The sequence below is a fragment of the Carassius gibelio genome, chromosome A22 (assembly GCF_023724105.1).
Source record: "Carassius gibelio isolate Cgi1373 ecotype wild population from Czech Republic chromosome A22, carGib1.2-hapl.c, whole genome shotgun sequence".
Taxonomy (NCBI): Eukaryota; Metazoa; Chordata; class Actinopteri; order Cypriniformes; family Cyprinidae; genus Carassius; species Carassius gibelio.
The window spans coordinates 13,270,604-13,292,730 of record NC_068392.1 but is presented as its reverse complement, the minus strand read 5'-3'; the positions used below and the strand labels follow the sequence as shown (position 1 = coordinate 13,292,730).

Sequence of the window (22,127 nt, the reverse complement as noted above, 5' to 3'; positions counted from 1 at the left end):
TAAAAATTTTCAGAGTTTTTAGGTTTTAAATTTGATAGACGGATAGACGTGCAGCTCATGTCTATATTAGGTCCGTCGATCTATGACCATTTTTGAACATCTATTCGACGTCCAAACTAGGTCCACTATTTGGATGTCCAACCTTGACCCAAACTGGACGTCATCTTGACATTCAACATTTGACCTTTGAACTGGGTAATTTACATGAAAAAGATGTCACTCCGACGGCACATTGCGCAGTGGGTTACAACATACAGCTTGGGAAAATTTAGAATTCAGCATCTCAAAAAATTTGAATATTCCATTTTGAGTTTGATTAGTTTGATTAATTTTAAGTATAAATACTGGGTACATCTTGAGCTAGTTTAGAACATGCAATCACGATTATGGGAAAGACTACTGACTTGACATCTCTCTAGAAGAAAATCATCAACACCCTCCACTAGGAGGGAAAGCCACAGAAAGTAATTGCTGAAAGGGCTGGCTAAACAGAGTGCTGTATCAAAATATATTCATAGAAAGTTGACTGGAAGGAAAAAAGTGTGTTAAGAAAAGGTGCACAAGCAACAGGGATGACCACAGCCTTGGGAAGATTGTCAGAAAAAGCTAATTCAAGATATATAGACATATATATATATACATATATATACATACACACACACACACACACACACACACACACATATATATATATATATATATATATATATATATATATATATATATATACACACACACACTCTGTAAGCTCAAACATGTAAAATTTTATGAAACCTTTTTTAAGACAGTGTCATTTGTGTTTTAAAATGTATGACTCCTGGAATGCGATTATCTCTTGTTTGGACCGGCAAAACTGCCCCATTCATGATTCTATTGTTCTTACAGTAACTAAATCAGCATACTATCATTTAAAAAACATTGCAAGAATTAGAGGTTTTTTCAACTTTCCAGACAAGACTTGGAGAAACTTGTTCATGCCTTTATCTCCAGATGGGGGGGGGGGACTATTGTAGTGGGCTCCTCACCAGCCTTCCCAAAAAGACAATTAGACAGATGCAGCTCATCCAGAACGCTGCTGCCAGGATTCTGACTAGAACCAGAAAATCGGAGCATATCACACCAGTCATCAGGTCCTTACACTGGCTTCCGGTTACATTTAGGATTAATTTTAAAGTAATTTTACTCGTATAAGTCACTAAATGACCTAGGACCAAAATATATTGTAGATATGCTCACTGAATAGAAGCCTAACAGACCACTCAGATAAATAGGAGAGTCAGTTAAAAATACCAAGGGTCCAAACAAAACCAGGGGAGTCCGCCTTTAGTTACTACGCAGCCCGCAGCTGGAATTAGCTTCCAGAAGAGATCAGATGTGCTAAAACGCTAGTCACATTTAAATCTAGACTTAAAATTCATCTGTTTAGCTGTGCATTTATTGAAGGAGCACTGCAATGTCCGAACTGATTGCACTATATTTTCAGTTTTTTTTATTTTTTATGTAAAATAATTTAACGGTTTTAAATTCATTTTAAATAATTATTTTTTTTAAAGCTTTAAAATTGCTTGATTTATTCTATTATTTTTCTTCATTATTTATTTTACTTTCTTTTATGTAAAGCACTTTGAATTACCATGGTGTATGAAATGTGCTATATAAATAAACTTGCACACATCAGCCAGGTATGACACAAAATCCTCATTCTTCATTTCCAGTATACATTTACCCAACTATTATCAAAAGCCTTACTATAAAAATAAAAAAAAGACATTCTTACAACCTTTGACAAAATGCATTAAGAACTTCACCTGCTATGTGTGACGATCGCGATCCAGTAAGACACAGGGAGAGAGAGATCCAATAGAAGGTATGTTTTATTGGGGTAATCCAAATCAAAGTCAACACAAGCCAGGGTCAAAACCAGAATGTAGTCCAAAAACAAACAAAGAACAGGAAAGGAAACGGGACGGGAACTTGGAATACGAGAAAACTCGGAGGACGAGAAGACAGGATCACAAAAGGAAAGGACTCCATACAGACAACAGGAAAGGACTGGTAAATATAGGGAGGCTAATGACAATTAAGTGAAGGCACATGGTGCAATTAGAAGGAGTGCAATTACTGTGATGAAGGGACAAGGCTAGTGGGAATTGTAGTGCCTACGGTGAAGTGCCTAAAGTGAAGTGAGCCCACTAGTGGACACCCAGGGAAACAGAGACTAGACAGCGTGACATTACCCCCTCATCCACGGAGCAGCTGCCAGATGCTCCACCCTAACCCAAGAAGAGACCAAAGACACAAAGAGACCAGGAAGGAGGTGGAGTGGCAGAGGATCAGGGGGAGTGGCGGAGGGCCAGGTCCATAGATGGAAAACAGAAAGCAGAGCAAAAACAAAACAAATCCAGGAAGGACATAACGTGATGCCCACCAGGGTGGAGCAGAACACCACCACATCCGTGCGATCGGGACAGAAGCCCACCAGGGCGGAGCAGAAGCCCACCACATCCGTGTGGTCAAGACAGAAACCCACCAGGGCAGAGCAGAAGAGCACCACAGTGGGATCGAATTACCAGGAGAGCAAGTCTGGTTAGGCAAGTCTGAAACAGAGAACATGAACAAGTTAAGGGTAGCCTCCGTGGCCACGACAGGATCAGTCGAGCGCTCCGAGAGTTCGGCTGAGACGTGACGAGGCTCTGGAAGTTCCGCAGAGGCGAGGAGAGACTCTTGTAATCCCATGGTGTTTCTACTGGATTCCAGAAGATCAATGCTGACTTGACTTTGCTCATGAAAATCATTGGTGACTTGCCTTTGTTCATGAAGATAGTCGGTGACTTGACCTTGCCCATGAAGAAGACTGGTGACTTAACCTTGTTCATGTAGAATACTGGTAACTCACACTGGTGACTGGAACTCAAACTTCCAAAAGCATTCTTCAGATCAAACACCACAAGCACAACCAGCACTAACACACATTGCAAAAAACCCATCCTGACAAACGTTAACACAATACCCACCAGTGCTCGTCTTTGCCATTAAGTACAGCTTTGAATTTAAGCGGCTCCTCCCCTTTCAGCTTGATTGATTACCTTTGGACCTCCAAAGGTCTCTGGACCTGTAATTAACAAATGAGAACGTTCTGGAATGTCACTAGCCAATGGAAGGCTTGATAAGGATCTGAGATTTTCATCTACACTTATTCACAATTTTACAATTAAAGTTTGACAGTGTGTCTACAATAGAATGTCAAAGAATGTCATTAAAAAAAAGCGCCTGATAAGACTCAAATAATAGAGAATATTCATAAAAATCTCTCTCTTTTTTAAGTTTTTAGTTTATCATTGGAAAAGATTTGGAAAAATTTAGAATTACATCACTTGCTCCCCAATGAATCCTCTGCAGTGAATGGGTGGCATCAGAACCGAAGTCCAAAGAGCTATTATAAATATCAAAATAATCCACAAGTAATTCACATCAATTACGGTCTTGTGAAGGGAAAGGATGTCTGTTTATAAGAAACAAATCCATCGTTGAGTAATTCAAATGATTGCTTCCGGCCAAAATATGATCTCATAATCCCAACTAAAGGTGCCATAGAATGCATTGGTACAATATTTTAAATGAGATCTACATAAAAGGTACGTGGCTTGGGTATTGGCAAAAATTCTCTGGAACGGTTTTACATGTCCATTTACAACCCTGGGATTTGTCCCTAGAATTATTTGGAAGGGTCATGAACAACAATGTTGAGCTCTGCTCTGATTGGCTGTTTCACAGCGCGGATCTCTTCGGTCCAGCGTGAACGATGGCGAGATTAGGCATCCAACCTGATATGTTTGAGCCTGTATCAGACGAAGATAAAGATTTGGAAAGAATGTTTAGCGTCCGCGTGAACAAGTATTGAGAGAGTTGTTAGTGAAGATGTGGACGCAGCCTCTGTGTTGTTTTTATAATAAGAATTGAATCTCGAGATCCAATGAGAATCACCCAGTTGTCAATGAAGAGGGAGGGACTATCGTTAATTAGCTGGAATCTGTAGAATACAAAAAGACCAAAGGGCAATAGCTTCACTTTGAGTTGGGAACAAGGAATGAAGAAACATAAGAGTTTTGGGTGGGTGGTAGAAGAAGATATTAAGGAGATGGGGATAAACAATTATAGATGTGTACCAAGAGTAATATATCCGAATACTCCTATATGGATTATTCCTCAGCCAGTAGTAGATTTAACATTACTGGAGATAAGACAGAGTGAAGGAAATAATGGGATGGAAGTAATGAGAGCAAATGAGTATTTAAGAATAACATATGGAGATAGTATACAGATTTACACAGATGCTTCCAAAAAAGGAAGGAGAGTAGGAGTGGAAGTCAATGTGCCAAAGTTAATGGTGAAGAAAAAAGCTAGAATTAGTGACCAGTTGTCAATATATACAGGTGAGTTGATGGCTATTTTGCTAGGAGTACAAATAATTAAGGAAAGGAAAATAAAAAATGCAGTCATATGTTCAGATTCTTATTCAGCAATAGTTAGTATCTATAATCAAAAATCTGAATCAAGGCCAGATTTAATCATGGAAATTCTTCAAAATCTCTTTGAGTTGAAACAAATTAAAATAGAAGTACAGTTTATGTGGGTCCCAGCTCATGTGGGAATTAAAGGCAATGAGGAAGCAGATAAATTAGCTAAACAAGTAGTAGATGAAGATAGGGTAGAAATTGAGTTATCACATAGTTTAAAAGAAATCAAATCAGTAATAAAGGAGGAAATGATTAAAAAGTGGCAACAATATTGGGATAATGAGAGTAAAGGTAGACATTTATATGCAATACAAAAGAAAGTGGGAAAAGGTAGGAAAAGAGGGAGAAATAGAAGGGAGGAAAGTATAATTACAAGACTAAGGGTGGGACATACCGGTTTGAATAAAACATTACATTTAATATCTAAGCATCCAACGGGTTTGTGTGAGAAATGTGGACAAAGTGAAACTGTGGAACATGTGTTTATTAATTGTAATGGTTATGATGAAGAAAGAGAAGTGCTAAGAGAAGAATTATGGAAGAATGAAGGGAAAGAGTTAACATTAAAGAATATATTAGACTTGGATATAGGAAATAGTATGGTTAATGTGTTGTTTCAGTTTTTGAATAATACTGGTTTAATGAATAGATTGTAGGATTAATATGTATATAGGATTATAGAGAGAGGTAGAAGATGCGGATGAAGTATAGTGTGAGACAGTGTAAGTAAATCTGGAGGTAAATAAGGTTGCGGATGGGAAGTGGGAGTTAAAGGGAAGTGGGGTGGAAGCTGGAGGAGCTGAACACGCAGCGCCAGTGGGTTTTATTTACTTTTATTTTTATTTATTTTTTTTGGGGGGGGGGGGGGGGGGTTGCTTAGAAATGTTAAGAGATAGGAATGTTTCTGATCTAAGCTACCGGATGATGGCAATAATGCACTGTTAAGTGCGGTTGCCAATAAAACGAAAGAAGAAGAAGAAGAAGCTTCACTTTGTGTTTAGCTGTTGAACAATGGCTGGAAGTTGGTGTTTGGCTCAGATTTTGGTGGTCTGTGCTTTCTGTCATGCTGTCCCACAGTGGAGTCAATCGCTTCAGGATGCTCAAGCTCTGATGATCCAGCAAACTGACCAGCAGTTTCAGCTCCAGAAGCCAGTTCAACAGCTAACTAACCAGCAGTTTCCACCTCAGAAACCAGTTCAACAGCTAACTAACCAGCAGTTTCCGTTTCAGAAGCCAGTTCCACAACAACCTAAGCCGCAGTTTCCGTTTCAGAAGCTAGTTCCACAACAACCTAAGCCGCAGTTTCCGTTTCAGAAGCCAGTTCCACAACAACCTAAGCCGCAGTTTCCGCTTCAGAAGCCAGTTCCACAACAACCTAAGCCGCAGTTTCCGATTCAGAAGCCAGTTAAACAGCAGTTTCAGAAGGCAGAGCCCCTTGATAAATGTGCTGTAGCTGATTCTGAGCAGATCCAATGTGGTCTACCTGGGATCAGTGGTGCTGAGTGTGAAGCTATCAACTGCTGCTTTAACGGACCGCAGTGTTTCTATGGGAGGGCAGGTAAGCGTTCTCAATCTTATTCTGTTTGTGTTAAACTGTTAAATTTAACCTGCTCTTGTTCTAGTGACTGTCCAGTGTATTAGAGATGGTCAGTTTGTGGTAGTGGTGTCTCGAGACGTTACCTTGCCTAGACTGAGTCTGGATTCGGTTCATCTATTGGGTGGAAACGACCCACCTTGTGCTCCTGTGGGGTCTACACCTTCCTTTGCTATATATCAGTTCCCTGTGACCGCATGTGGCACGAGCGTGATGGTGAGCAGCTGCTACTAGTTTAATTCTGCATCGCTTATGATGGACTGGATGCTGACACTGTTTCTATTCACAGGAGGACGGCGGATATGTGGTGTATGAAAACCGAATGACCTCATCGTATGAAGTGGGGATTGGACCATATGGTTCCATCACAAGGGACAGTCATTTCGAGTAGGTGATCCATGGCTTGGTGTGACCATTAATCCCTGATAAATGCTACAAGCTCGCTGTTTGTCGTCCAGGTTTCTCTTCCAGTGTAGATATTCGGGAACTTCCGTGGAAGCTCTGGTTGTGGAGGTCAACTCTGTTCCTCCACCTCCACCAGTAGCCGCTCCTGGACCTCTCAGGGTGGAGCTCAGACTGGCCAATGGCCAATGTGTCACCAAAGGCTGTACTGAAGGTAAGCTCTTGTCCTGTGTCTGCCTAAAGCCTTTCAAACTGGAGTCTGGTTAAACCCCAGTGTTGTTCCTCAGGGGATGAGGCCTACACGTCCTACTACAGTGACGCTGATTATCCCATCACAAAAGTCCTGGGAGAGCCCGTGTATGTTGAGGTGCACATTATGGAGAGGACTGACCCCAACATTGTCCTGATGCTGGGACGTTGTTGGACTACTTCAACCCCCAGTCCACTCAGTCTCCCCCAGTGGGACCTTCTGATCGACGGGTGAGTGTACAGCCAATATTTATCCAGTTAGGGTCTCCCGGCAGACTTTCTAACCTTCTCTTGTCTTCAGATGCCCTTACCAGGACGACCGCTATCTGACCACATTGGTTCCAGTTACTGGATCGTCTGGTCTTCAGTTCCCAACCCACTACAAGCGCTTTGTTGTGAAGATGTTCACATTTGTAGATCCAGCCTCACTGGCTGCTCTGCAGGAAACCGTATGCCCCCCTTTACTTGAACATTTGTGTATTTACTACTTGTGGATTCTATGACTTGAGCCTCTTTCTTCCCTGTCAGATCTTCATCCAATGCAGTACAGAGGTGTGCCATCCACCATCTGGCTCTTGTGAGCAAAGCTGCACCAGGAAACGTGAGTTCTTGCCTTCTCTCGACAAGAGGAACTGAGCATTTTAGAAGTGCGTTCTCACTTCTAACACTTCTCTTTCAGGAAGAGACACCCGTATCAAGGCTGTCTCTGGGGAGCAGACTGTGGTTTCTAGTGGAGAAGTTACTCTGGTCATGTAAATCTAGTTTTTTTTTTTTTTTATAAACCATGCAGAAACCCAGGTATCTCTTTGTCTATTGTTTTTGTTCGGCAGAATCTGGGATTACATGCCTCTTCCCAGTTTTTTTTTTTTTTTTTCCACCCACTATCAAACCAAGGCTTCACAACCTCTTGTAAGGTTGTGCATTCCTTTATCCATCCTCCAGTTGCTAACCTGGGGCAGCACAAGGTTCCCCTTTTTTAATTCGTCTTCCAAACAGTAGTTTGGTTCCCAATATTCACAATCTAAAGTTATGTGGATTACTTGCGGCTTTTGTTTTAAATACAACTCAAATTGCTGAGCTCAAGTTTTAGATGGAAATCAGTTCTCGACTGTCTTGAAGCAAACCTTAAGTGCACTTAAAAATGATGTAGGATATGATTTTAGATACATAATGAAGCTAAAGCCACAAGTCTACAAAGACCGTGTCATGTGTTTTTAGAGAAGGCTAATAAACTTGATTTATGACTCCTGGGGGGTATTGCACAAAAGTAGAATTAAGAAAGCCAGGATAACAGAAAAGGCGCGGCTTGACCTAGTTCAATCAGTGCATCCTGGCTTAATCCGTTGCACGTTTGCTTAGCCAGGATGAGAGCGCGCGGATATGTCAAGCCAGGTGTATATAGTTTGGATAAATGGGCATTCTTAAAAAGATCACGAAATTGGTCACAGAATCACCGATGCAAAAATGGACAAAACCCGTGCGGCATACTTTTCGCCTAATGAGCAACAGCTTCTTATGGAAACGTATGAAGAAGTGAAACATATGTAAAAAAGGCAATACAGCTGCTGTAATAAAGCAAAGAGAGAATGCCTGGCAAACAATAGTGGACCGATTGAATGCGTAAGTAGTCCAAATAACCAGGGGCCCGTTCTTCGTACGTCGCTAACTCAGTTAGCTGGATTTGATTGATGACGATTTGGCATGATCTTGGATCGTTTGGTTCTTCGAAGCTCATCTCGGAGCTGCTGTCATAGCAACAGGTCCGTAAGCTTAAACCTGCTCGGTAGCAGGCTTATTTCATGTAAACAGGATTAGATCGCTTCTTTTAAAACAGAACTGATACTAAAAATATGCTACTTTATTACAAGAGTATCGTACTGATCCAGGGATAATTAAAAATAATAATCATTAAAAAAATTATTTAAAAATAATATAAAAATGTTGTGTAGTCCATAACAGCCTACTATAGACACAGCCAGTTTTATTCACTGAAATATTTATTTGTCATAAAAGTATTACTTCATAATTGTATTAGAGTCTTACACATATGCTATACAGATGATAGAGTCGTGCATTATTTTGAGTGATGACTGCTATTATAAGAGTGGCTTGATGGAGGGCAGGAGATGCAAATAACATGATATTGACCCTTAAGAAACTTTCATTAATGCTGACACGTAACAAATCTGTCCAAATATAAAATGAAATGAATAGATAATTTCTACATTGAAATAAAAATTTAAAGACAGCACAACCATTATAAATTGCGAATCTAAATATTTGGGAATCATGAAAAAAATTCTAATAAAATAAAAACATCTATATGTTTCATGTATCTATTATAACATTTATGTAGTTTTGTTTGCTTGGCTGTTTCCTTATAAAAGTCCAGAAATTTGTCAAGTTTTTCGTCAGGTGTCGTCTTAAATTACATGTCATTACATTGCCGTCTTGCCACCAGCCAATCGCTGCACTGCTGATCATGGTTTCGAGTATCGATACATATCCCCTTTTAAGCCAACACATGAACACGCAATTATCTTAGATAACTCAATCCAGCAATACTAATCATACACCACAGGTGTGTTCGAATAACCAAATTAGCCGGATCAGGATTAGCACAATGATATCATCTTGGATGTGTCATTTCATCTCGGATGTAATAAGCAACGTACGAAGAACAGGCCCCTGGTTTTCATCCAAAATAAGTTGTGTTCCAAAGATAAACTTAGCTCTTATGGGTTCGGAACGACTAGGGGGCAAGTGATGACAATTTTCGTTTTGGGGTGGAGTACCCCTTTAGTATTGAAACAAAACCACCCAAGATGTTGCACAAGTGACAAACCAATGGTTTTCAAAAAGGTCATTCACTGGGAGTGCAAACATTAGTTCTATTTGGGTGTCATTTCGTCAATGATTTTTCTGAATTCTAACTGACCTGCTACTGCACAAAAAAAACCCTTACGTCAGAACCGGTTCTGCAAGTTTGGCACACCAAATACTTAACTGAACAATGTAAAGCCTATAAATAACCCATCTAAAAAAGGTGGAAAATGCGCTTCTATTGTACATGGATTTTAAAAGCATGAGAGATGTCAACAAAGAGCATTAGGAAACAAATTTAACTGAGCAAACCTATTTGGGGGTTGCAAGGAGGAAATTAAACCGCTCATTTGAGGTTACCAACACGAAGGAAAATTAAGTTCACTGCATAAGATGCACACAAAATCTGCAGTGCTTCAAGGAAGTGGACGTTCACGCAGAACTCTTTTGGCACAAGTGCCAATAAACAGAATTCCCTTTACAGTACTCCTAAAAAAGGGAGCTCACAGCAGGTCCCTTTAAAAGGTTTATCATCTTCCCTAACGAGAAAAGGGAGCCTTTCCTTCTGGCAAGAGAATGGGTACAGTAGGACTACCCACTTCCTCGCACAAAATCAATTGGTTAAACTAGACAAGAAAAACAGAAACGAGAATAGGTTTGCTCCCCCACATTTATTGAAGACCAGCTAAAGTCTTCTTGTGCTCTTGAACCACTACAGGACGGAGCGAGGACTTCCCTTCCCACTGAAGGCCTAGAAAAAGCAGACACCAAAGTTAAGTGCTTGAAGGGTCAAAAACCAAGCTTAAAAGCACCTTCCTACCTCCAAAAAGGAGAAGCAGCAGTTCCACCATCAGGACCACATGTTGAGTCACAGCAACCACAAACCTGGTTGTTCCCATCAGCAGCAAGCCACCTGCAATACGAAAAATCAGACATGGCACCTTTAATGTATTCGTAAGTGGCATGAACATACCCATTGGCAAAGGAACAGGATTTGTGAAGCGCGTCACTAGGTACAGAAGCAAGAGTGGCCTTCAGAACACACATCATGTAGATCTGCAAAGGACACCACGGGTAAGGGGACACAAACCAAAGCAAATGGGAGAGGTCATTCTCCAACACTCAGAATACATACAGAAGGACTGGATCCCCCCTGGAACATGAAGGCCTCCAGCTGGAACCAGATTTTGTCTTCCTGGGATCGAGGCATGAAGCGCGAGCTGGAAGCTGTGACCTTGGCATCCACAAGACATCGAAGGAGTAAAAAGTAGTTGTCAGGGATAAGTGGTTACAAGCAAACTCGAGAACAAGTCAACTCTGCAGCATCTGGTGACATGAACACACCCATGATTCTCAATGAACAAATATCTCGGAAGGGCGTTCACATCAGGTACTTGGGTGGCCACACAGCTGTCCACAAACACACGCAGAGGGACGTGGTTGTATACCTTCACAGATGCCTCAACATTAATAACGTCACCCAGGAAGTAAGAGTTTGAAGGCCTCTCATAGGACCAGTCATCTGCAAGAGGGAAGAACTGCTTAGGCACAGCCTCGTTCAGAAGGCAGAAGGTCTAGAGAAACTGCACAAACCAGTCATGAGCTCCAGGGAGAACACCAAGACTTCTTCACCAGCCTCCGTTGAGGCATAAGGGACCCAAGTTGGCTTCAAGGCACTACTGCTGACATTTTGAAACCTGCAGTTCAAGAAGTGACCAATTAAATGGGCTTCCAGTTCCACCACTGCAAGCAATGCCACAAGTCACAAAAGGTCGCTTACCTTTGATAGTGGCATTGAACTCCAATAACTGCACCACCTGCACGGGTAATCGGAGTGCCAGCAAACGCCTCAGGAGTGTAGGTAAGGGCAAAGGTGTAGACAAGCTCATCCTTGGTCATCTATAGGAGACTGACGTTGTTACCAAGAGGGTTCTCCGAAAAAGAGGACCCATTCCAAAAGGCATCTTAGCAAGTCATGCCATAACACTTGGTTACCCGAGTAAGCAGTTATTAAGAGTCTTTCCCACTATAAGAGAACCGTCCCATGGATGGTTCCCTGAATCTAGAACGTCGATACCAAAACAAGGGCCCCATTTTTAGTAGGGTTCAATAAATCTAGTAACACTTAACAGCTCTTACCATCAAGACACTGTTGCAGTCCTGCAGTTCATTCTCAACGAAGAGCACCTTAGAGCCTGGGACCAAACCGACAACAGGACATCCTCCCAGAGTCAGACCAGATGGCTGGATCAGTTCACCATTGCTAAACAAGTCCTGCTGTACCTCCACATGAATCCGGTTCTCACCGCATTGAATAGCTACACTACTGGGGGTCACAGGTTGCCTCAAATGGAAATCCACCGCCATCTCACTCGGCACTTCTGGAACAATGGGAAACCTCCAGTCCAAAGGCTTCACTGGACCCTGCAACACCTGCTTCTCCTGAAGACCAAGAGGCTCTTGTGCAAATCCTCTGTAGTCGAGACTCTGAAACGGAGAGGCCTTCTGCAAAGTGTTCCCGAGCACTTGAGAAGAAACAGGCACTCTGGAAGCTGGATATGATTGATGCTTCTTGCTTTTTGGACTTTGACTGGAACTCAAACTTCCAATAGCATTCTTCAGATCAAACACCACAAGCACAACCAGCACTAACACACATTGCAAAAGACCCATCCTGACAACCGTTAACACAATACCCACCAGTGCTCGTCTTTGCCATTAAGTACAGCTTTGAATTTAAGCGGCTCCTCCCCTTTCAGCTTGATTGATTACCTTTGGACCTCCAAAGGTCTCTGGGCCTGTAATTAACAAATGAGAACGTTCTGGAATGTCACTAGCCAATGGAAGGCTTGATAAGGATCTGAGATTTTCATCTACACTTATTCACAATTTTACAATTAAAGTTTGAAAGTGTGTCTATGATAGACAAAGAATGTCATTAAAAAAGATCCTGATATGACTCAAATAATAGAGAATATTCATAAAAATCTCTCTCTCTCTTTTTTAAAGAGTTTTTAGTTTATCATTGGAAAAGACTTGGAAAAATGTAGAATTACATCACTTGCTCCCCAGTGAATGGGTGGCATCAGAACGAAAGTCCAAAGAGCTATTATAAATATCAAAATAATCCACAAGTAATTCACATCAATTACGGTCTTGTGAAGGGAAAGGCTGTCTGTTTATAAGAAACAAATCCATCGTTGAGAAATTCAAATGATTGCTTCCGGCCAAAATATGATCTCATAATCCCAACTAAAGGTGCCATAGAATGCATTGGTACAATATTTTAAATGAGATCTACATAAAAAGGTACGTGGCTTGGGTATGGGCAAAAATTCTCTGGAACGGTTTTACATGTCCATTTACAACCCTGGGATTTGTCCCTAGAATTATTTGGAAGGGTCATGAACAATAATGTTGAGCTCTGCTCTGATTGGCTGTTTCACAGCGCAGATCTCTTCTGTCCAGCGTGAACGATGGCGAGATTAGGCATCCAACCTGATATGTTTGAGCCTGTATCAGACGAAGATAAAGATTTGGAAAGAATGTTTAGCGTCCGCGTGAACGAGTCTTGAGAGAGTTGTCAGTGAAGATGTGGACGCAGCCTCTGTGTTGCTTTTATACGCGTTTTTTCTCAATAAGAATTGAATCTCGAGATCCAATGAGAATCACCCAGTTGTCAATGAAGAGGGAGGGACTATCGTTAATTAGCTGGAATCTGTAGAATACAAAAAGACCAAAGGGCAATAGCTTCACTTTGTGTTTAGCTGTTGAACAATGGCTGGAAGTTGGTGTTTGGCTCAGATTTTGGTGGTCTGTGCTTTCTGTCATGCTGTCCCACAGTGGAGTCAATCGCTTCAGGATGCTCAAGCTCTGATGATCCAGCAAACTGACCAGCAGTTTCAGCTCCAGAAGCCAGTTCAACAGCTAACTAACCAGCAGTTTCCACCTCAGAAACCAGTTCAACAGCTAACTAACCAGCAGTTTTCGTTTCAGAAGCCAGTTCCACAACAACCTAAGCCGCAGTTTCCGTTTCAGAAGCCAGTTCCACAACAACCTAAGCCGCAGTTTCCATTTCAGAAGCCAGTTCCACAACAACCTAAGCCGCAGTTTCCGCTTCAGAAGCCAGTTCCACAACAACCTAAGCCGCAGTTTCCGCTTCAGAAGCCAGTTCCACAACAACCTAAGCCGCAGTTTCCGCTTCAGAAGCCAGTTCCACAACAACCTAAGCCGCAGTTCCCTCTTCAGAAGCCAGTTCCACAACAACCTAAGCCGCAGTTTCCGCTTCAGAAGCCAGTTCAACTTGATAAATGTGCTGTAGCTGATTCTGAGCAGATCCAATGCGGTCTACCTGGGATCAGTGGTGCTGCGTGTGAAGCTATCAACTGCTGCTTTAACGGACAGCAGTGTTTCTATGGGAGGGCAGGTAAGCGTTCTCCATCTTATTCTGTTCGTGTTAAACCGTTTCTCTGAATTTAACCTGCTCTTGTTCTAGTGACTGTCCAGTGTATTAGAGATGGTCAGTTTGTGGTAGTGGTGTCTCGAGACATTACCTTGCCTCGACTGAGTCTGGATTCGGTTCAACTACTGGGTGGAAACGACCCACCTTGTGCTCCTGTGGGGTCTACACCTTCCTTTGCTATATACCAGTTCCCTGTGACCGCATGTGGCACGAGCGTGATGGTTAGCAGCTGCTACTGGTTTTATTCTGCGTCGCTTGGACTGGATGCTGACACCGTTTCTATTGACAGGAGGACGGTGGATATGTGGTGTATGAAAACCGAATGACCTCATCATATGAAGTGGGGATTGGACCATATGGTTCCATCACAAGGGACAGTCATTTTGAGTAGGTGATCCATGACTTGGTGTGACCACTAATCCCTGATAAATGCTACAAGCTCGCTGTGTGTCGTCCAGGTTTCTCTTCCAGTGTAGATATTCGGGAACTTCTGTGGAAGCTCTGGTTGTGGAGGTCAACTCCGTTCCTCCACCTCCACCAGTAGCCGCTCCTGGACCTCTCAGGGTGGAGCTCAGACTGGCCAATGGCCAATGTGTCACCAAAGGCTGTGCTGAAGGTAAGGTCTTGTCCCGTGTCTGCCTAAAGCCTTTCAAACTGGAGTCTGGTTAAACCCCAGTGTTGTTCCTCAGGGGATGAGGCCTACACGTCCTACTACAGTGACGCTGATTATCCCATCACAAAAGTCCTGCGAGAGCCTGTGTATGTTGAGGTGCACATTATGGAGAGGACTGACCCCAACATTGTCCTGATGCTGGGACGTTGTTGGACTACTTCAACCCCCAGTCCACTCAGTCTCCCCCAGTGGGACCTTCTGATCGACGGGTGAGTGTACAGCCAATCTTCATCCTTTTAGTCTGCTGGGAGACCCTTTCTAACCTTCTCCTTTGTCTTCAGATGCCCTTACCAGGACGACCGCTATCTGACCACACTGGTTCCAGTGACTGGATCGTCTGGTCTTCAGTTCCCAACCCACTACAAGCGCTTTGTTGTGAAGATGTTCACATTTGTAGATCCAGCCTCACTGGCTGCTCTGCAGGAAACCGTATGCCCCCCTTTACTTGAACATTTGTGTATTTACTACTTGTGGATTCTATGACTTGAGCCTCTTTCTTCCCTGTCAGGTCTTCATCCACTGCAGTACAGAGGTGTGCCATCCATCATCTGGCTCTTGTGAGCAAAGCTGCACCAGGAAACGTGAGTTCTTGCTTTCTCTCGACAAGAGGAACTGAGCATTTTAGAAGTGCGTTCTCACTTCTAACACTTCTCTTTCAGGAAGAGACACCCGTATCAAGGCTGTCTCTGGGGAGCAGACTGTGGTTTCTAGTGGAGAAGTTACTCTGGTCATGTAAATCTAGTGTTTTTAATAAACCGTGCAGAACCCCGAGGTATCTCTTTGTCTATTGTTTTGGTTCGACAGAATCCGGGATTACATGCCTCTTCCCAGTTGTTTTTTCCTCGCACCATTAAACCAAGGCATTCCTTTATCCATCCTCCAGTTGTTAACCTGGGGCAGCACAAGGTTCCCCTATTTTAATTTGTCTTCCAAACGGTAGTTTGGCTCCCGATATTCACAATATAAAGTTATGTGGATTACTTGCGGCTTTTGTTTTAAATCCAACTCAAATTGCTGAGCTCAAGTTTTAAATGGAAATCAATTCTCGACTGTCTTGACGCAAACACGAAACCGTGTCAATTGTCCTCAACTCAAAGTAATGCTATTAAAGGGATCCTCCTCCCCAAAATGAAAATGGTGTCACTAATCACTTACCCCCGTGTCGTTCCAAACCTGTAGAAACGTCATTCGTCTTTGGAACACAATTGAACCCCTTACTTGTCACCCCCCCCCCATTTTCAGCATGGAGACACGAATGACATGCCCAAAATTAAAAGGTTGCTGCTAAGGAGTCTTTCTTACTAGATACATAATCAACATTTGTTCACACAGCTGACACCTCAGTTTACTGTTCAGGAATCAGAATTACTTAGACGGTTATAATAGAGATGTATGTAAGCTCAAACATGTCAGTAAAAATATTAAAAACCTATTTAAAAGTGATGTAGGATATGATTTTAGATACATAATGAAGCTAAAGCCACAAGTCTACTAATACTTAATTTTGACATTTCAGAATCTAATCTCACAAAGTGTGAATTTTATGAAACCTTTTCTAAGACCGTGTCATGTGTGTTTTTAGAGAAGGCTATGATTTATGACTCCTGGAATGCAATTATCTCTTGTTTGGACCGGCAAAACTGCCCCATTCATGATTCTATTGTTGTTACAAAACGAGCCTTTCACACATGGGCCAGGTATGACACAAAATCCTGATTCTTCATTTATCATTATTCCAGTATACATTTACCCCACTATTAGCAAAAGCCTTACTATAAAATTACAACAAAACATTTTCTTACAACCTTTGACAAAATGATTACAAAATGCATTATGAAGAAGAACTGCACCTGCTATGTAGCTGCATTAGAGCTAACGTGGTCAGATATCAAAACAGAAGTGTACAGGAAATGCATCATGGGTAGGATGGGGCGGAATATTTTGCACAGTTATGATGGACAAGACACGGCCGAATCCGGTCTCTGTCAGCACGCAGGGGCTGGGCTGGATCATTATCATCAGATCGCGTAAATCAGTGGAAAATGATTAGAAATTATGATTCTTTCTGAAGAAATATGAAGTAAACATTACTCGGTGTATATGCAACTTTTGACTATAAACCCTATTTGACGCTTTTTAGCGAATCTATGAGAACCCAAACCACTGCAGACGTGACTGAATATGAATGCTTGGTGAATTTCTATTCTAAAAATGACTCCTATTTATTTTGTACTACTGACATAAATGACGGTCACTGCAACAATGTTTTATCAAAACATTGGTCAAATATTGAAGCTAGAGTCTTTAAACTTTCAACTGATGCACAGTTTCTCCAGGTCAAGTGAGAGTGATGTTTAACGTGCTGTGAAAGTAAAACAATAATCTGGGGCCGGTGTCGATCCTTGACAGCAAAGGGGTTAAAGATATTTTGGATGAAAACCGGGAGGCCTGTGACCATCCCATATACTGCCAAGGACCAGAAAAGCACCATCGGAATTACCCATCTGCCATCAGTGGATGAACCGTAACGTTAGGAAGCGATGAGAACATATGCTTGTGGTGCGGCTGACACAGAAGAACGTACACAGTCTGATTACTCCGAGGATGCTTTTCTGGACCTTGACAGTGCATTTTACTTGGCAGCCTGTGGGCCAAATCACAAGCCTCCTGGTTTTCATCCAAAATAAGTGGGGTTCCGAAGATGAACGAAGCTCTAGCTCTTATGGGTTCGGAACGACTTGGGGGCAAGTGATGACCATCTTCATTTTGGGGTGGAGTATCCCTTTAGTATTGAAACCGCCCAAGATGTTGCACAAGTGACAAACCAAAAAAGGTCATTCACTGAGAGTCAATTTGTCAATGATTTTTCAGAATTCTAACTGACCTGCTACGGCACAAAAAACCCCTTACGTCAGTACAGGTTCTGCAAGTTTGGCACACCAAATACTAAACTTAAGCGATGCCTGCCGTTTTCCTAAAATGTAAAGCCTATAAATAACCCATCTGAAGGTGGAAAACGTGGTGCCAGTGTTGATACTGGGAGTGCGCTTCTATTGTACATGGATTTAAAAAGCATGAGAGATGTCAACAAAGAGCATTAGGAAACAAATTTAACTGATCAAACCTATTTGGGGGATGCAAGGGGGAAATTAAACTGCTCATTTGAAGTTACCAACACGAAGAAAATCAAGTTCACTGCATAAGATGCACGCAAAAATCTGCAGTGCTTCAAGGAAGTGGACGTTCACGCAGAACTCTTTTGGCACAAGTGCCAATTAACAGAATTCCCTTTACAGCATCATGGGCAATGTATTCCACCTTTACAGTACTCCTAAAAAAGGGAGCTCACAGCAGGTCCCTTTAAAAGGTTTATTAACTTCCCTAACGAGAAAAGGGAGCCTTTCCTTCTGGCAAGAGAATAGGTACAGTAGGACTACCCACTTCCTCGCACAAAATCAATTGGTTAAACTAGACAAGAAAAACAGAAACGAGAATAAGTTTGCTCTCCCACATTTATTGAAGACCAGCTAAAGTCTTCTTGTGCTCTTGAACCACTACAGGACCGAGCGAGGCCTTCCCTTCCCACTGAAGGCCTAGAAAAAGCAGACACCAAAGTTAAGTGCTTGAAGGGTCAAAAACCAAGCTTAAAAGCACCTTCCTACCTCCAAAAGGAGAAGCAGCAGTTCCACCATCAGGACCACATGTTGAGTCACAGCAACCACAAACCTGGTTGTTCCCATCAGCAGCAAGCCACCTGCAATACGGACAATCAGACATGGCACCTTTAATGTATTCGTAAGTGGCATGAACATACCCATTGGCAAAGGAACAGGATTTGTGGAGCGCGTCACTAGGTGCAGAAGCAAGAGTGGCCTTCAGAACACACGTCATGTAGATCTGCAAGAGACACCACGGGTAAGGGGACACAAACCAAAGCAAATGGGAGAGGTCATTCTCCAACACTCAGAATACATACAGAAGGACTGGATCCCCCCTGGAACATGAAGGCCTCCAGCTGGAACCGGATTTTGTCTTCCTGGGATCGAGGCATGAAGCGCGAGCTGGAAGCTGTGACCTTGGCATCCACAAGACATCTAAAGGAGTAAAAAGTAGTTGTCAGGGACAAAGCGGTTACAAGCAAACTCGAGAACAAGTCAACTCTGCAGCATCTGGTGACATGAACACACCCATGATTCTCAATGAACAAATATCTCGGAAGGGCGTTCACATCAGGTACTTGGGTGGCCACACAGCTGTCCACAAACACACGCAGAGGGACGTGGTTGTATACCTTCACAGATGCCTCAACATTAATAACGTCACCCAGGAAGTAAGAGTTTGAAGGCCTCTCATAGGACCAGTCATCTGCAAGAGGGAAGAACTGCTTAGGCACAGCCTCGTTCAGAAGGCAGAAGGTCTAGAGAAACTGCACAAACCAGTCATGAGCTTCAGGGAGAACACCAAGACTTCTTCACCAGCCTCCGTTGAGGCATAAGGGACCCAAGTTGGCTTCAAGGCACTACTGCTGACATTTTGAAACCTGCAGTTCAAGAAGTGACCAATTAAATGGGCTTCCAGTTCCACCACTGCAAGCAATGCCACAAGTCACAAAAGGTCGCTTACCTTTGATAGTGGCATTGAACTCCAATAACTGCACCACCTGCACGGGTAATCGGAGTGCCAGCAAACGCCTCAGGAGTGTAGGTAAGGGCAAAGGTGTAGACAAGCTCATCCTTGGTCATCTATAGGAGACTGACGTTGTTACCAAGAGGGTTCTCCGAAAAAGAGGACCCATTCCAAAAGGCATCTTAGCAAGTCATGCCATAACACTTGGTTACCCGAGTAAGCAGTTATTAAGAGTCTTTCCCACTATAAGAGAACCGTCCCATGGATGGTTCCCTGAATCTAGAACGTCGATACCAAAACAAGGGCCCCATTTTTAGTAGGGTTCAATAAATCTAGTAACACTTAACAGCTCTTACCATCAAGACACTGTTGCAGTCCTGCAGTTCATTCTCAAAGAAGAGCACCTTAGAGCCTGGGACCAAACCGACAACAGGACATCCTCCCAGAGTCAGACCAGATGGCTGGATCAGTTCACCATTGCTAAACAAGTCCTGCTGTACCTCCACATGAATCCGGTTCTCACCGCATTGAATAGCTACACTACTGGGGGTCACAGGTTGCCTCAAATGGAAATCCACCGCCATCTCACTCGGCACTTCTGGAACAATGGGAAACCTCCAGTCCAAAGGCTTCACTGGACCCTGCAACACCTGCTTCTCCTGAAGACCAAGAGGCTCTTGTGCAAATCCTCTGTAGTCGAGACTCTGAAACGGAGAGGCCTTCTGCAAAGTGTTCCCGAGCACTTGAGAAGAAACAGGCACTCTGGAAGCTGGATATGATTGATGCTTCTTGCTTTTTGGACTTTGACTGGAACTCAAACTTCCAATAGCATTCTTCAGATCAAACACCACAAGCACAACCAGCACTAACACACATTGCAAAAGACCCATCCTGACAACCGTTAACACAATACCCACCAGTGCTCGTCTTTGCCATTAAGTACAGCTTTGAATTTAAGCGGCTCCTCCCCTTTCAGCTTGATTGATTACCTTTGGACCTCCAAAGGTCTCTGGGCCTGTAATTAACAAATGAGAACGTTCTGGAATGTCACTAGCCAATGGAAGGCTTGATAAGGATCTGAGATTTTCATCTACACTTATTCACAATTTTACAATTAAAGTTTGAAAGTGTGTCTATGATAGACAAAGAATGTCATTAAAAAAGATCCTGATATGACTCAAATAATAGAGAATATTCATAAAAATCTCTCTCTCTCTTTTTTAAAGAGTTTTTAGTTTATCAAGACTTGGAAAAATGTAGAATTACATCACTTGCTCCCCAGTGAATGGGTGGCATCAGAACGAAAGTCCAAAGAGCTATTATAAATATCAAAATAATCCACAAGTAATTCACATCAATTACGGTCTTGTGAAGGGAAAGGCTGTCTGTTTATAAGAAACAAATCCATCGTTGAGAAATTCAAATGATTGCTTCCGGCCAAAATATGATCTCATAATCCCAACTAAAGGTGCCATAGAATGCATTGGTACAATATTTTAAATGAGATCTACATAAAAAGGTACGTGGCTTGGGTATTGGCAAAAATTCTCTGGAACGGTTTTACATGTCCATTTACAACCCTGGGATTTGTCCCTAGAATTATTTGGAAGGGTCATGAACAATAATGTTGAGCTCTGCTCTGATTGGCTGTTTCACAGCGCAGATCTCTTCTGTCCAGCGTGAACGATGGCGAGATTAGGCATCCAACCTGATATGTTTGAGCCTGTATCAGACGAAGATAAAGATTTGGAAAGAATGTTTAGCGTCCGCGTGAACGAGTCTTGAGAGAGTTGTCAGTGAAGATGTGGACGCAGCCTCTGTGTTGCTTTTATACGCGTTTTTTCTCAATAAGAATTGAATCTCGAGATCCAATGAGAATCACCCAGTTGTCAATGAAGAGGGAGGGACTATCGTTAATTAGCTGGAATCTGTAGAATACAAAAAGACCAAAGGGCAATAGCTTCACTTTGTGGGGTCGCGGGAAGACCGTTGACGTGGCAACGGAAACTGGTGTGCGACGCTAGCGAGAGGGAGTTTGTATCGGATAGATACGTTGGGAGCGGATACTTTCGTCGAGAAAACGAATTGGGTGTTTGAGAGAGACGGCGGGTGGCACAGCTGTACTGTGACTGGACCGGAGATGGAAGAAGGAGATGGAAGAGGACGAGATAAGGAGAAAAGTGGTAAGGGAAAGCCATTAGAGAGAAAAATTGAAAATCAGAAGAAGAAAAGGAAGGCAAATACATTAGGTATTAGCAGTAACTCGGAGTTGAGTGGAGAGGAGAGTGATACGTGTACTTTAGAAGAACGAGATGATGAAGAGTTTAAAGTAGTTATTAAATTTAAAGATGGAGGTGGAGTGGAAGGTGTAAATCCGGTTCGATTGACTGTGGCGTTAAAGAAAGCAGTTGGAGATATAATTGCAGCAAGGGTTCTGAGAAATGGATGTTTACTGATTAAGTGTAAAGATGTGGGTCAGAGAGATCGGGCTCTCAAGCTGGAAAAATTGGGGCAATTTCAGGTGGACAGGGTTGTAGTTGATCAGGGAAGGAATCAGTGGAGTAAGGGGGTGATTACAGGTATCCCGTTGTGTGTAGGGATGGAAGAGGTGAAATCTAATTTAAGAGGTGGTACTATAATGAGTGCACAAAGACTTCAAGCATCAAGAGAGGGGGCTAAGGTGGATAGCCAATCAGTTTTGCTGCAGTTTGAGGGTGAGGCTCTCCCAAAAAGAGTAACAATTGGATATATGAGTTACTTTGTCAGACCTTATGTTCCAAA

The 22,127-nt window shown here is 42.5% G+C and overlaps 3 protein-coding genes across 54 annotated transcripts in view; 2 read left to right on the top strand and 1 right to left on the bottom strand.

The window, feature by feature from the left end:
• The first annotated feature begins 5,490 nt into the window (after positions 1-5,490).
• The window catches only part of LOC127943217 (zona pellucida sperm-binding protein 1-like), a 63,373-nt gene continuing 46,736 nt past the window's right edge, over positions 5,491-22,127 (top strand). For 33 of the 50 annotated variants that reach the window (XM_052539461.1, XM_052539460.1, XM_052539459.1 and 30 more), the window contains exons 1-3: positions 5,491-5,766; positions 5,809-5,892; positions 13,601-13,852. In XM_052539461.1, the coding sequence (XP_052395421.1) occupies positions 5,529-5,766; positions 5,809-5,892; positions 13,601-13,852 (574 nt within the window). In that variant the 5' untranslated portion in view covers positions 5,491-5,528. Of the gene's footprint in view, positions 5,893-13,600; positions 13,853-22,127 lie in introns of all 50 variants that reach the window. The other 17 variants (XM_052539487.1, XM_052539473.1, XM_052539464.1 and 14 more) reach the window with 14 other exon arrangements.
• On the top strand, positions 6,532-7,545 carry LOC127943222 (zona pellucida sperm-binding protein 4-like). The gene is made up of 5 exons (XM_052539511.1): positions 6,532-6,727; positions 6,801-6,993; positions 7,064-7,211; positions 7,291-7,363; positions 7,442-7,545. The coding sequence occupies exons 1-5, from the start codon at positions 6,541-6,543 to the stop codon at positions 7,516-7,518; spliced, it is 678 nt and encodes a 225-aa protein (XP_052395471.1). The 5' UTR covers positions 6,532-6,540; the 3' UTR covers positions 7,519-7,545.
• Positions 10,192-20,267, bottom strand: LOC127943221 (zona pellucida sperm-binding protein 3-like). 3 transcript variants are annotated; one of them, XM_052539508.1, is made up of 8 exons: positions 19,703-20,267; positions 19,344-19,462; positions 19,157-19,260; positions 18,908-19,085; positions 18,697-18,814; positions 18,535-18,617; positions 10,406-10,498; positions 10,192-10,336 (listed from the first exon to the last, which is right to left on the bottom strand). In XM_052539508.1, exons 1-8 carry the CDS (start codon positions 20,234-20,236, stop codon positions 10,207-10,209), a joined length of 1,359 nt encoding a protein of 452 aa, XP_052395468.1. In that variant the 5' UTR covers positions 20,237-20,267; the 3' UTR covers positions 10,192-10,206. The 3 variants fall into 3 exon arrangements, with proteins under 3 accessions (XP_052395468.1, XP_052395470.1, XP_052395469.1); XM_052539510.1 differs by lacking the exon at positions 10,406-10,498 and adding an exon at positions 18,383-18,474 and having other exon boundaries at positions 10,238-10,336; XM_052539509.1 differs by lacking the exons at positions 10,192-10,336; positions 10,406-10,498 and adding exons at positions 18,215-18,313; positions 18,383-18,474.

Bases quoted from the DNA above. Each gene is read 5' to 3' on its own strand.
- LOC127943222 (XM_052539511.1), top strand. From the start codon at position 6,541: ATGCTACAAGCTCGCTGTTTGTCGTCCAGGTTTCTCTTCCAGTGTAGA. The intron at 6,728-6,800 runs GTAAGCTCTTGT...GTTGTTCCTCAG, and splicing joins CACCAAAGGCTGTACTGAAG to GGGATGAGGCCTACACGTCC. The intron at 6,994-7,063 runs GTGAGTGTACAG...TCTTGTCTTCAG, and splicing joins TGGGACCTTCTGATCGACGG to ATGCCCTTACCAGGACGACC.
- LOC127943221 (XM_052539508.1), bottom strand. From the start codon at position 20,236: ATGGGTCTTTTGCAATGTGTGTTAGTGCTGGTTGTGCTTGTGGTGTTT. The intron at 19,463-19,702 runs GTAAGAGCTGTT...AGTCTCCTATAG, and splicing joins ACTGCAACAGTGTCTTGATG to ATGACCAAGGATGAGCTTGT. The intron at 10,499-18,534 runs GTATGTTCATGC...TTCGTATTGCAG, and splicing joins TCCTGTTCCTTTGCCAATGG to GTGGCTTGCTGCTGATGGGA.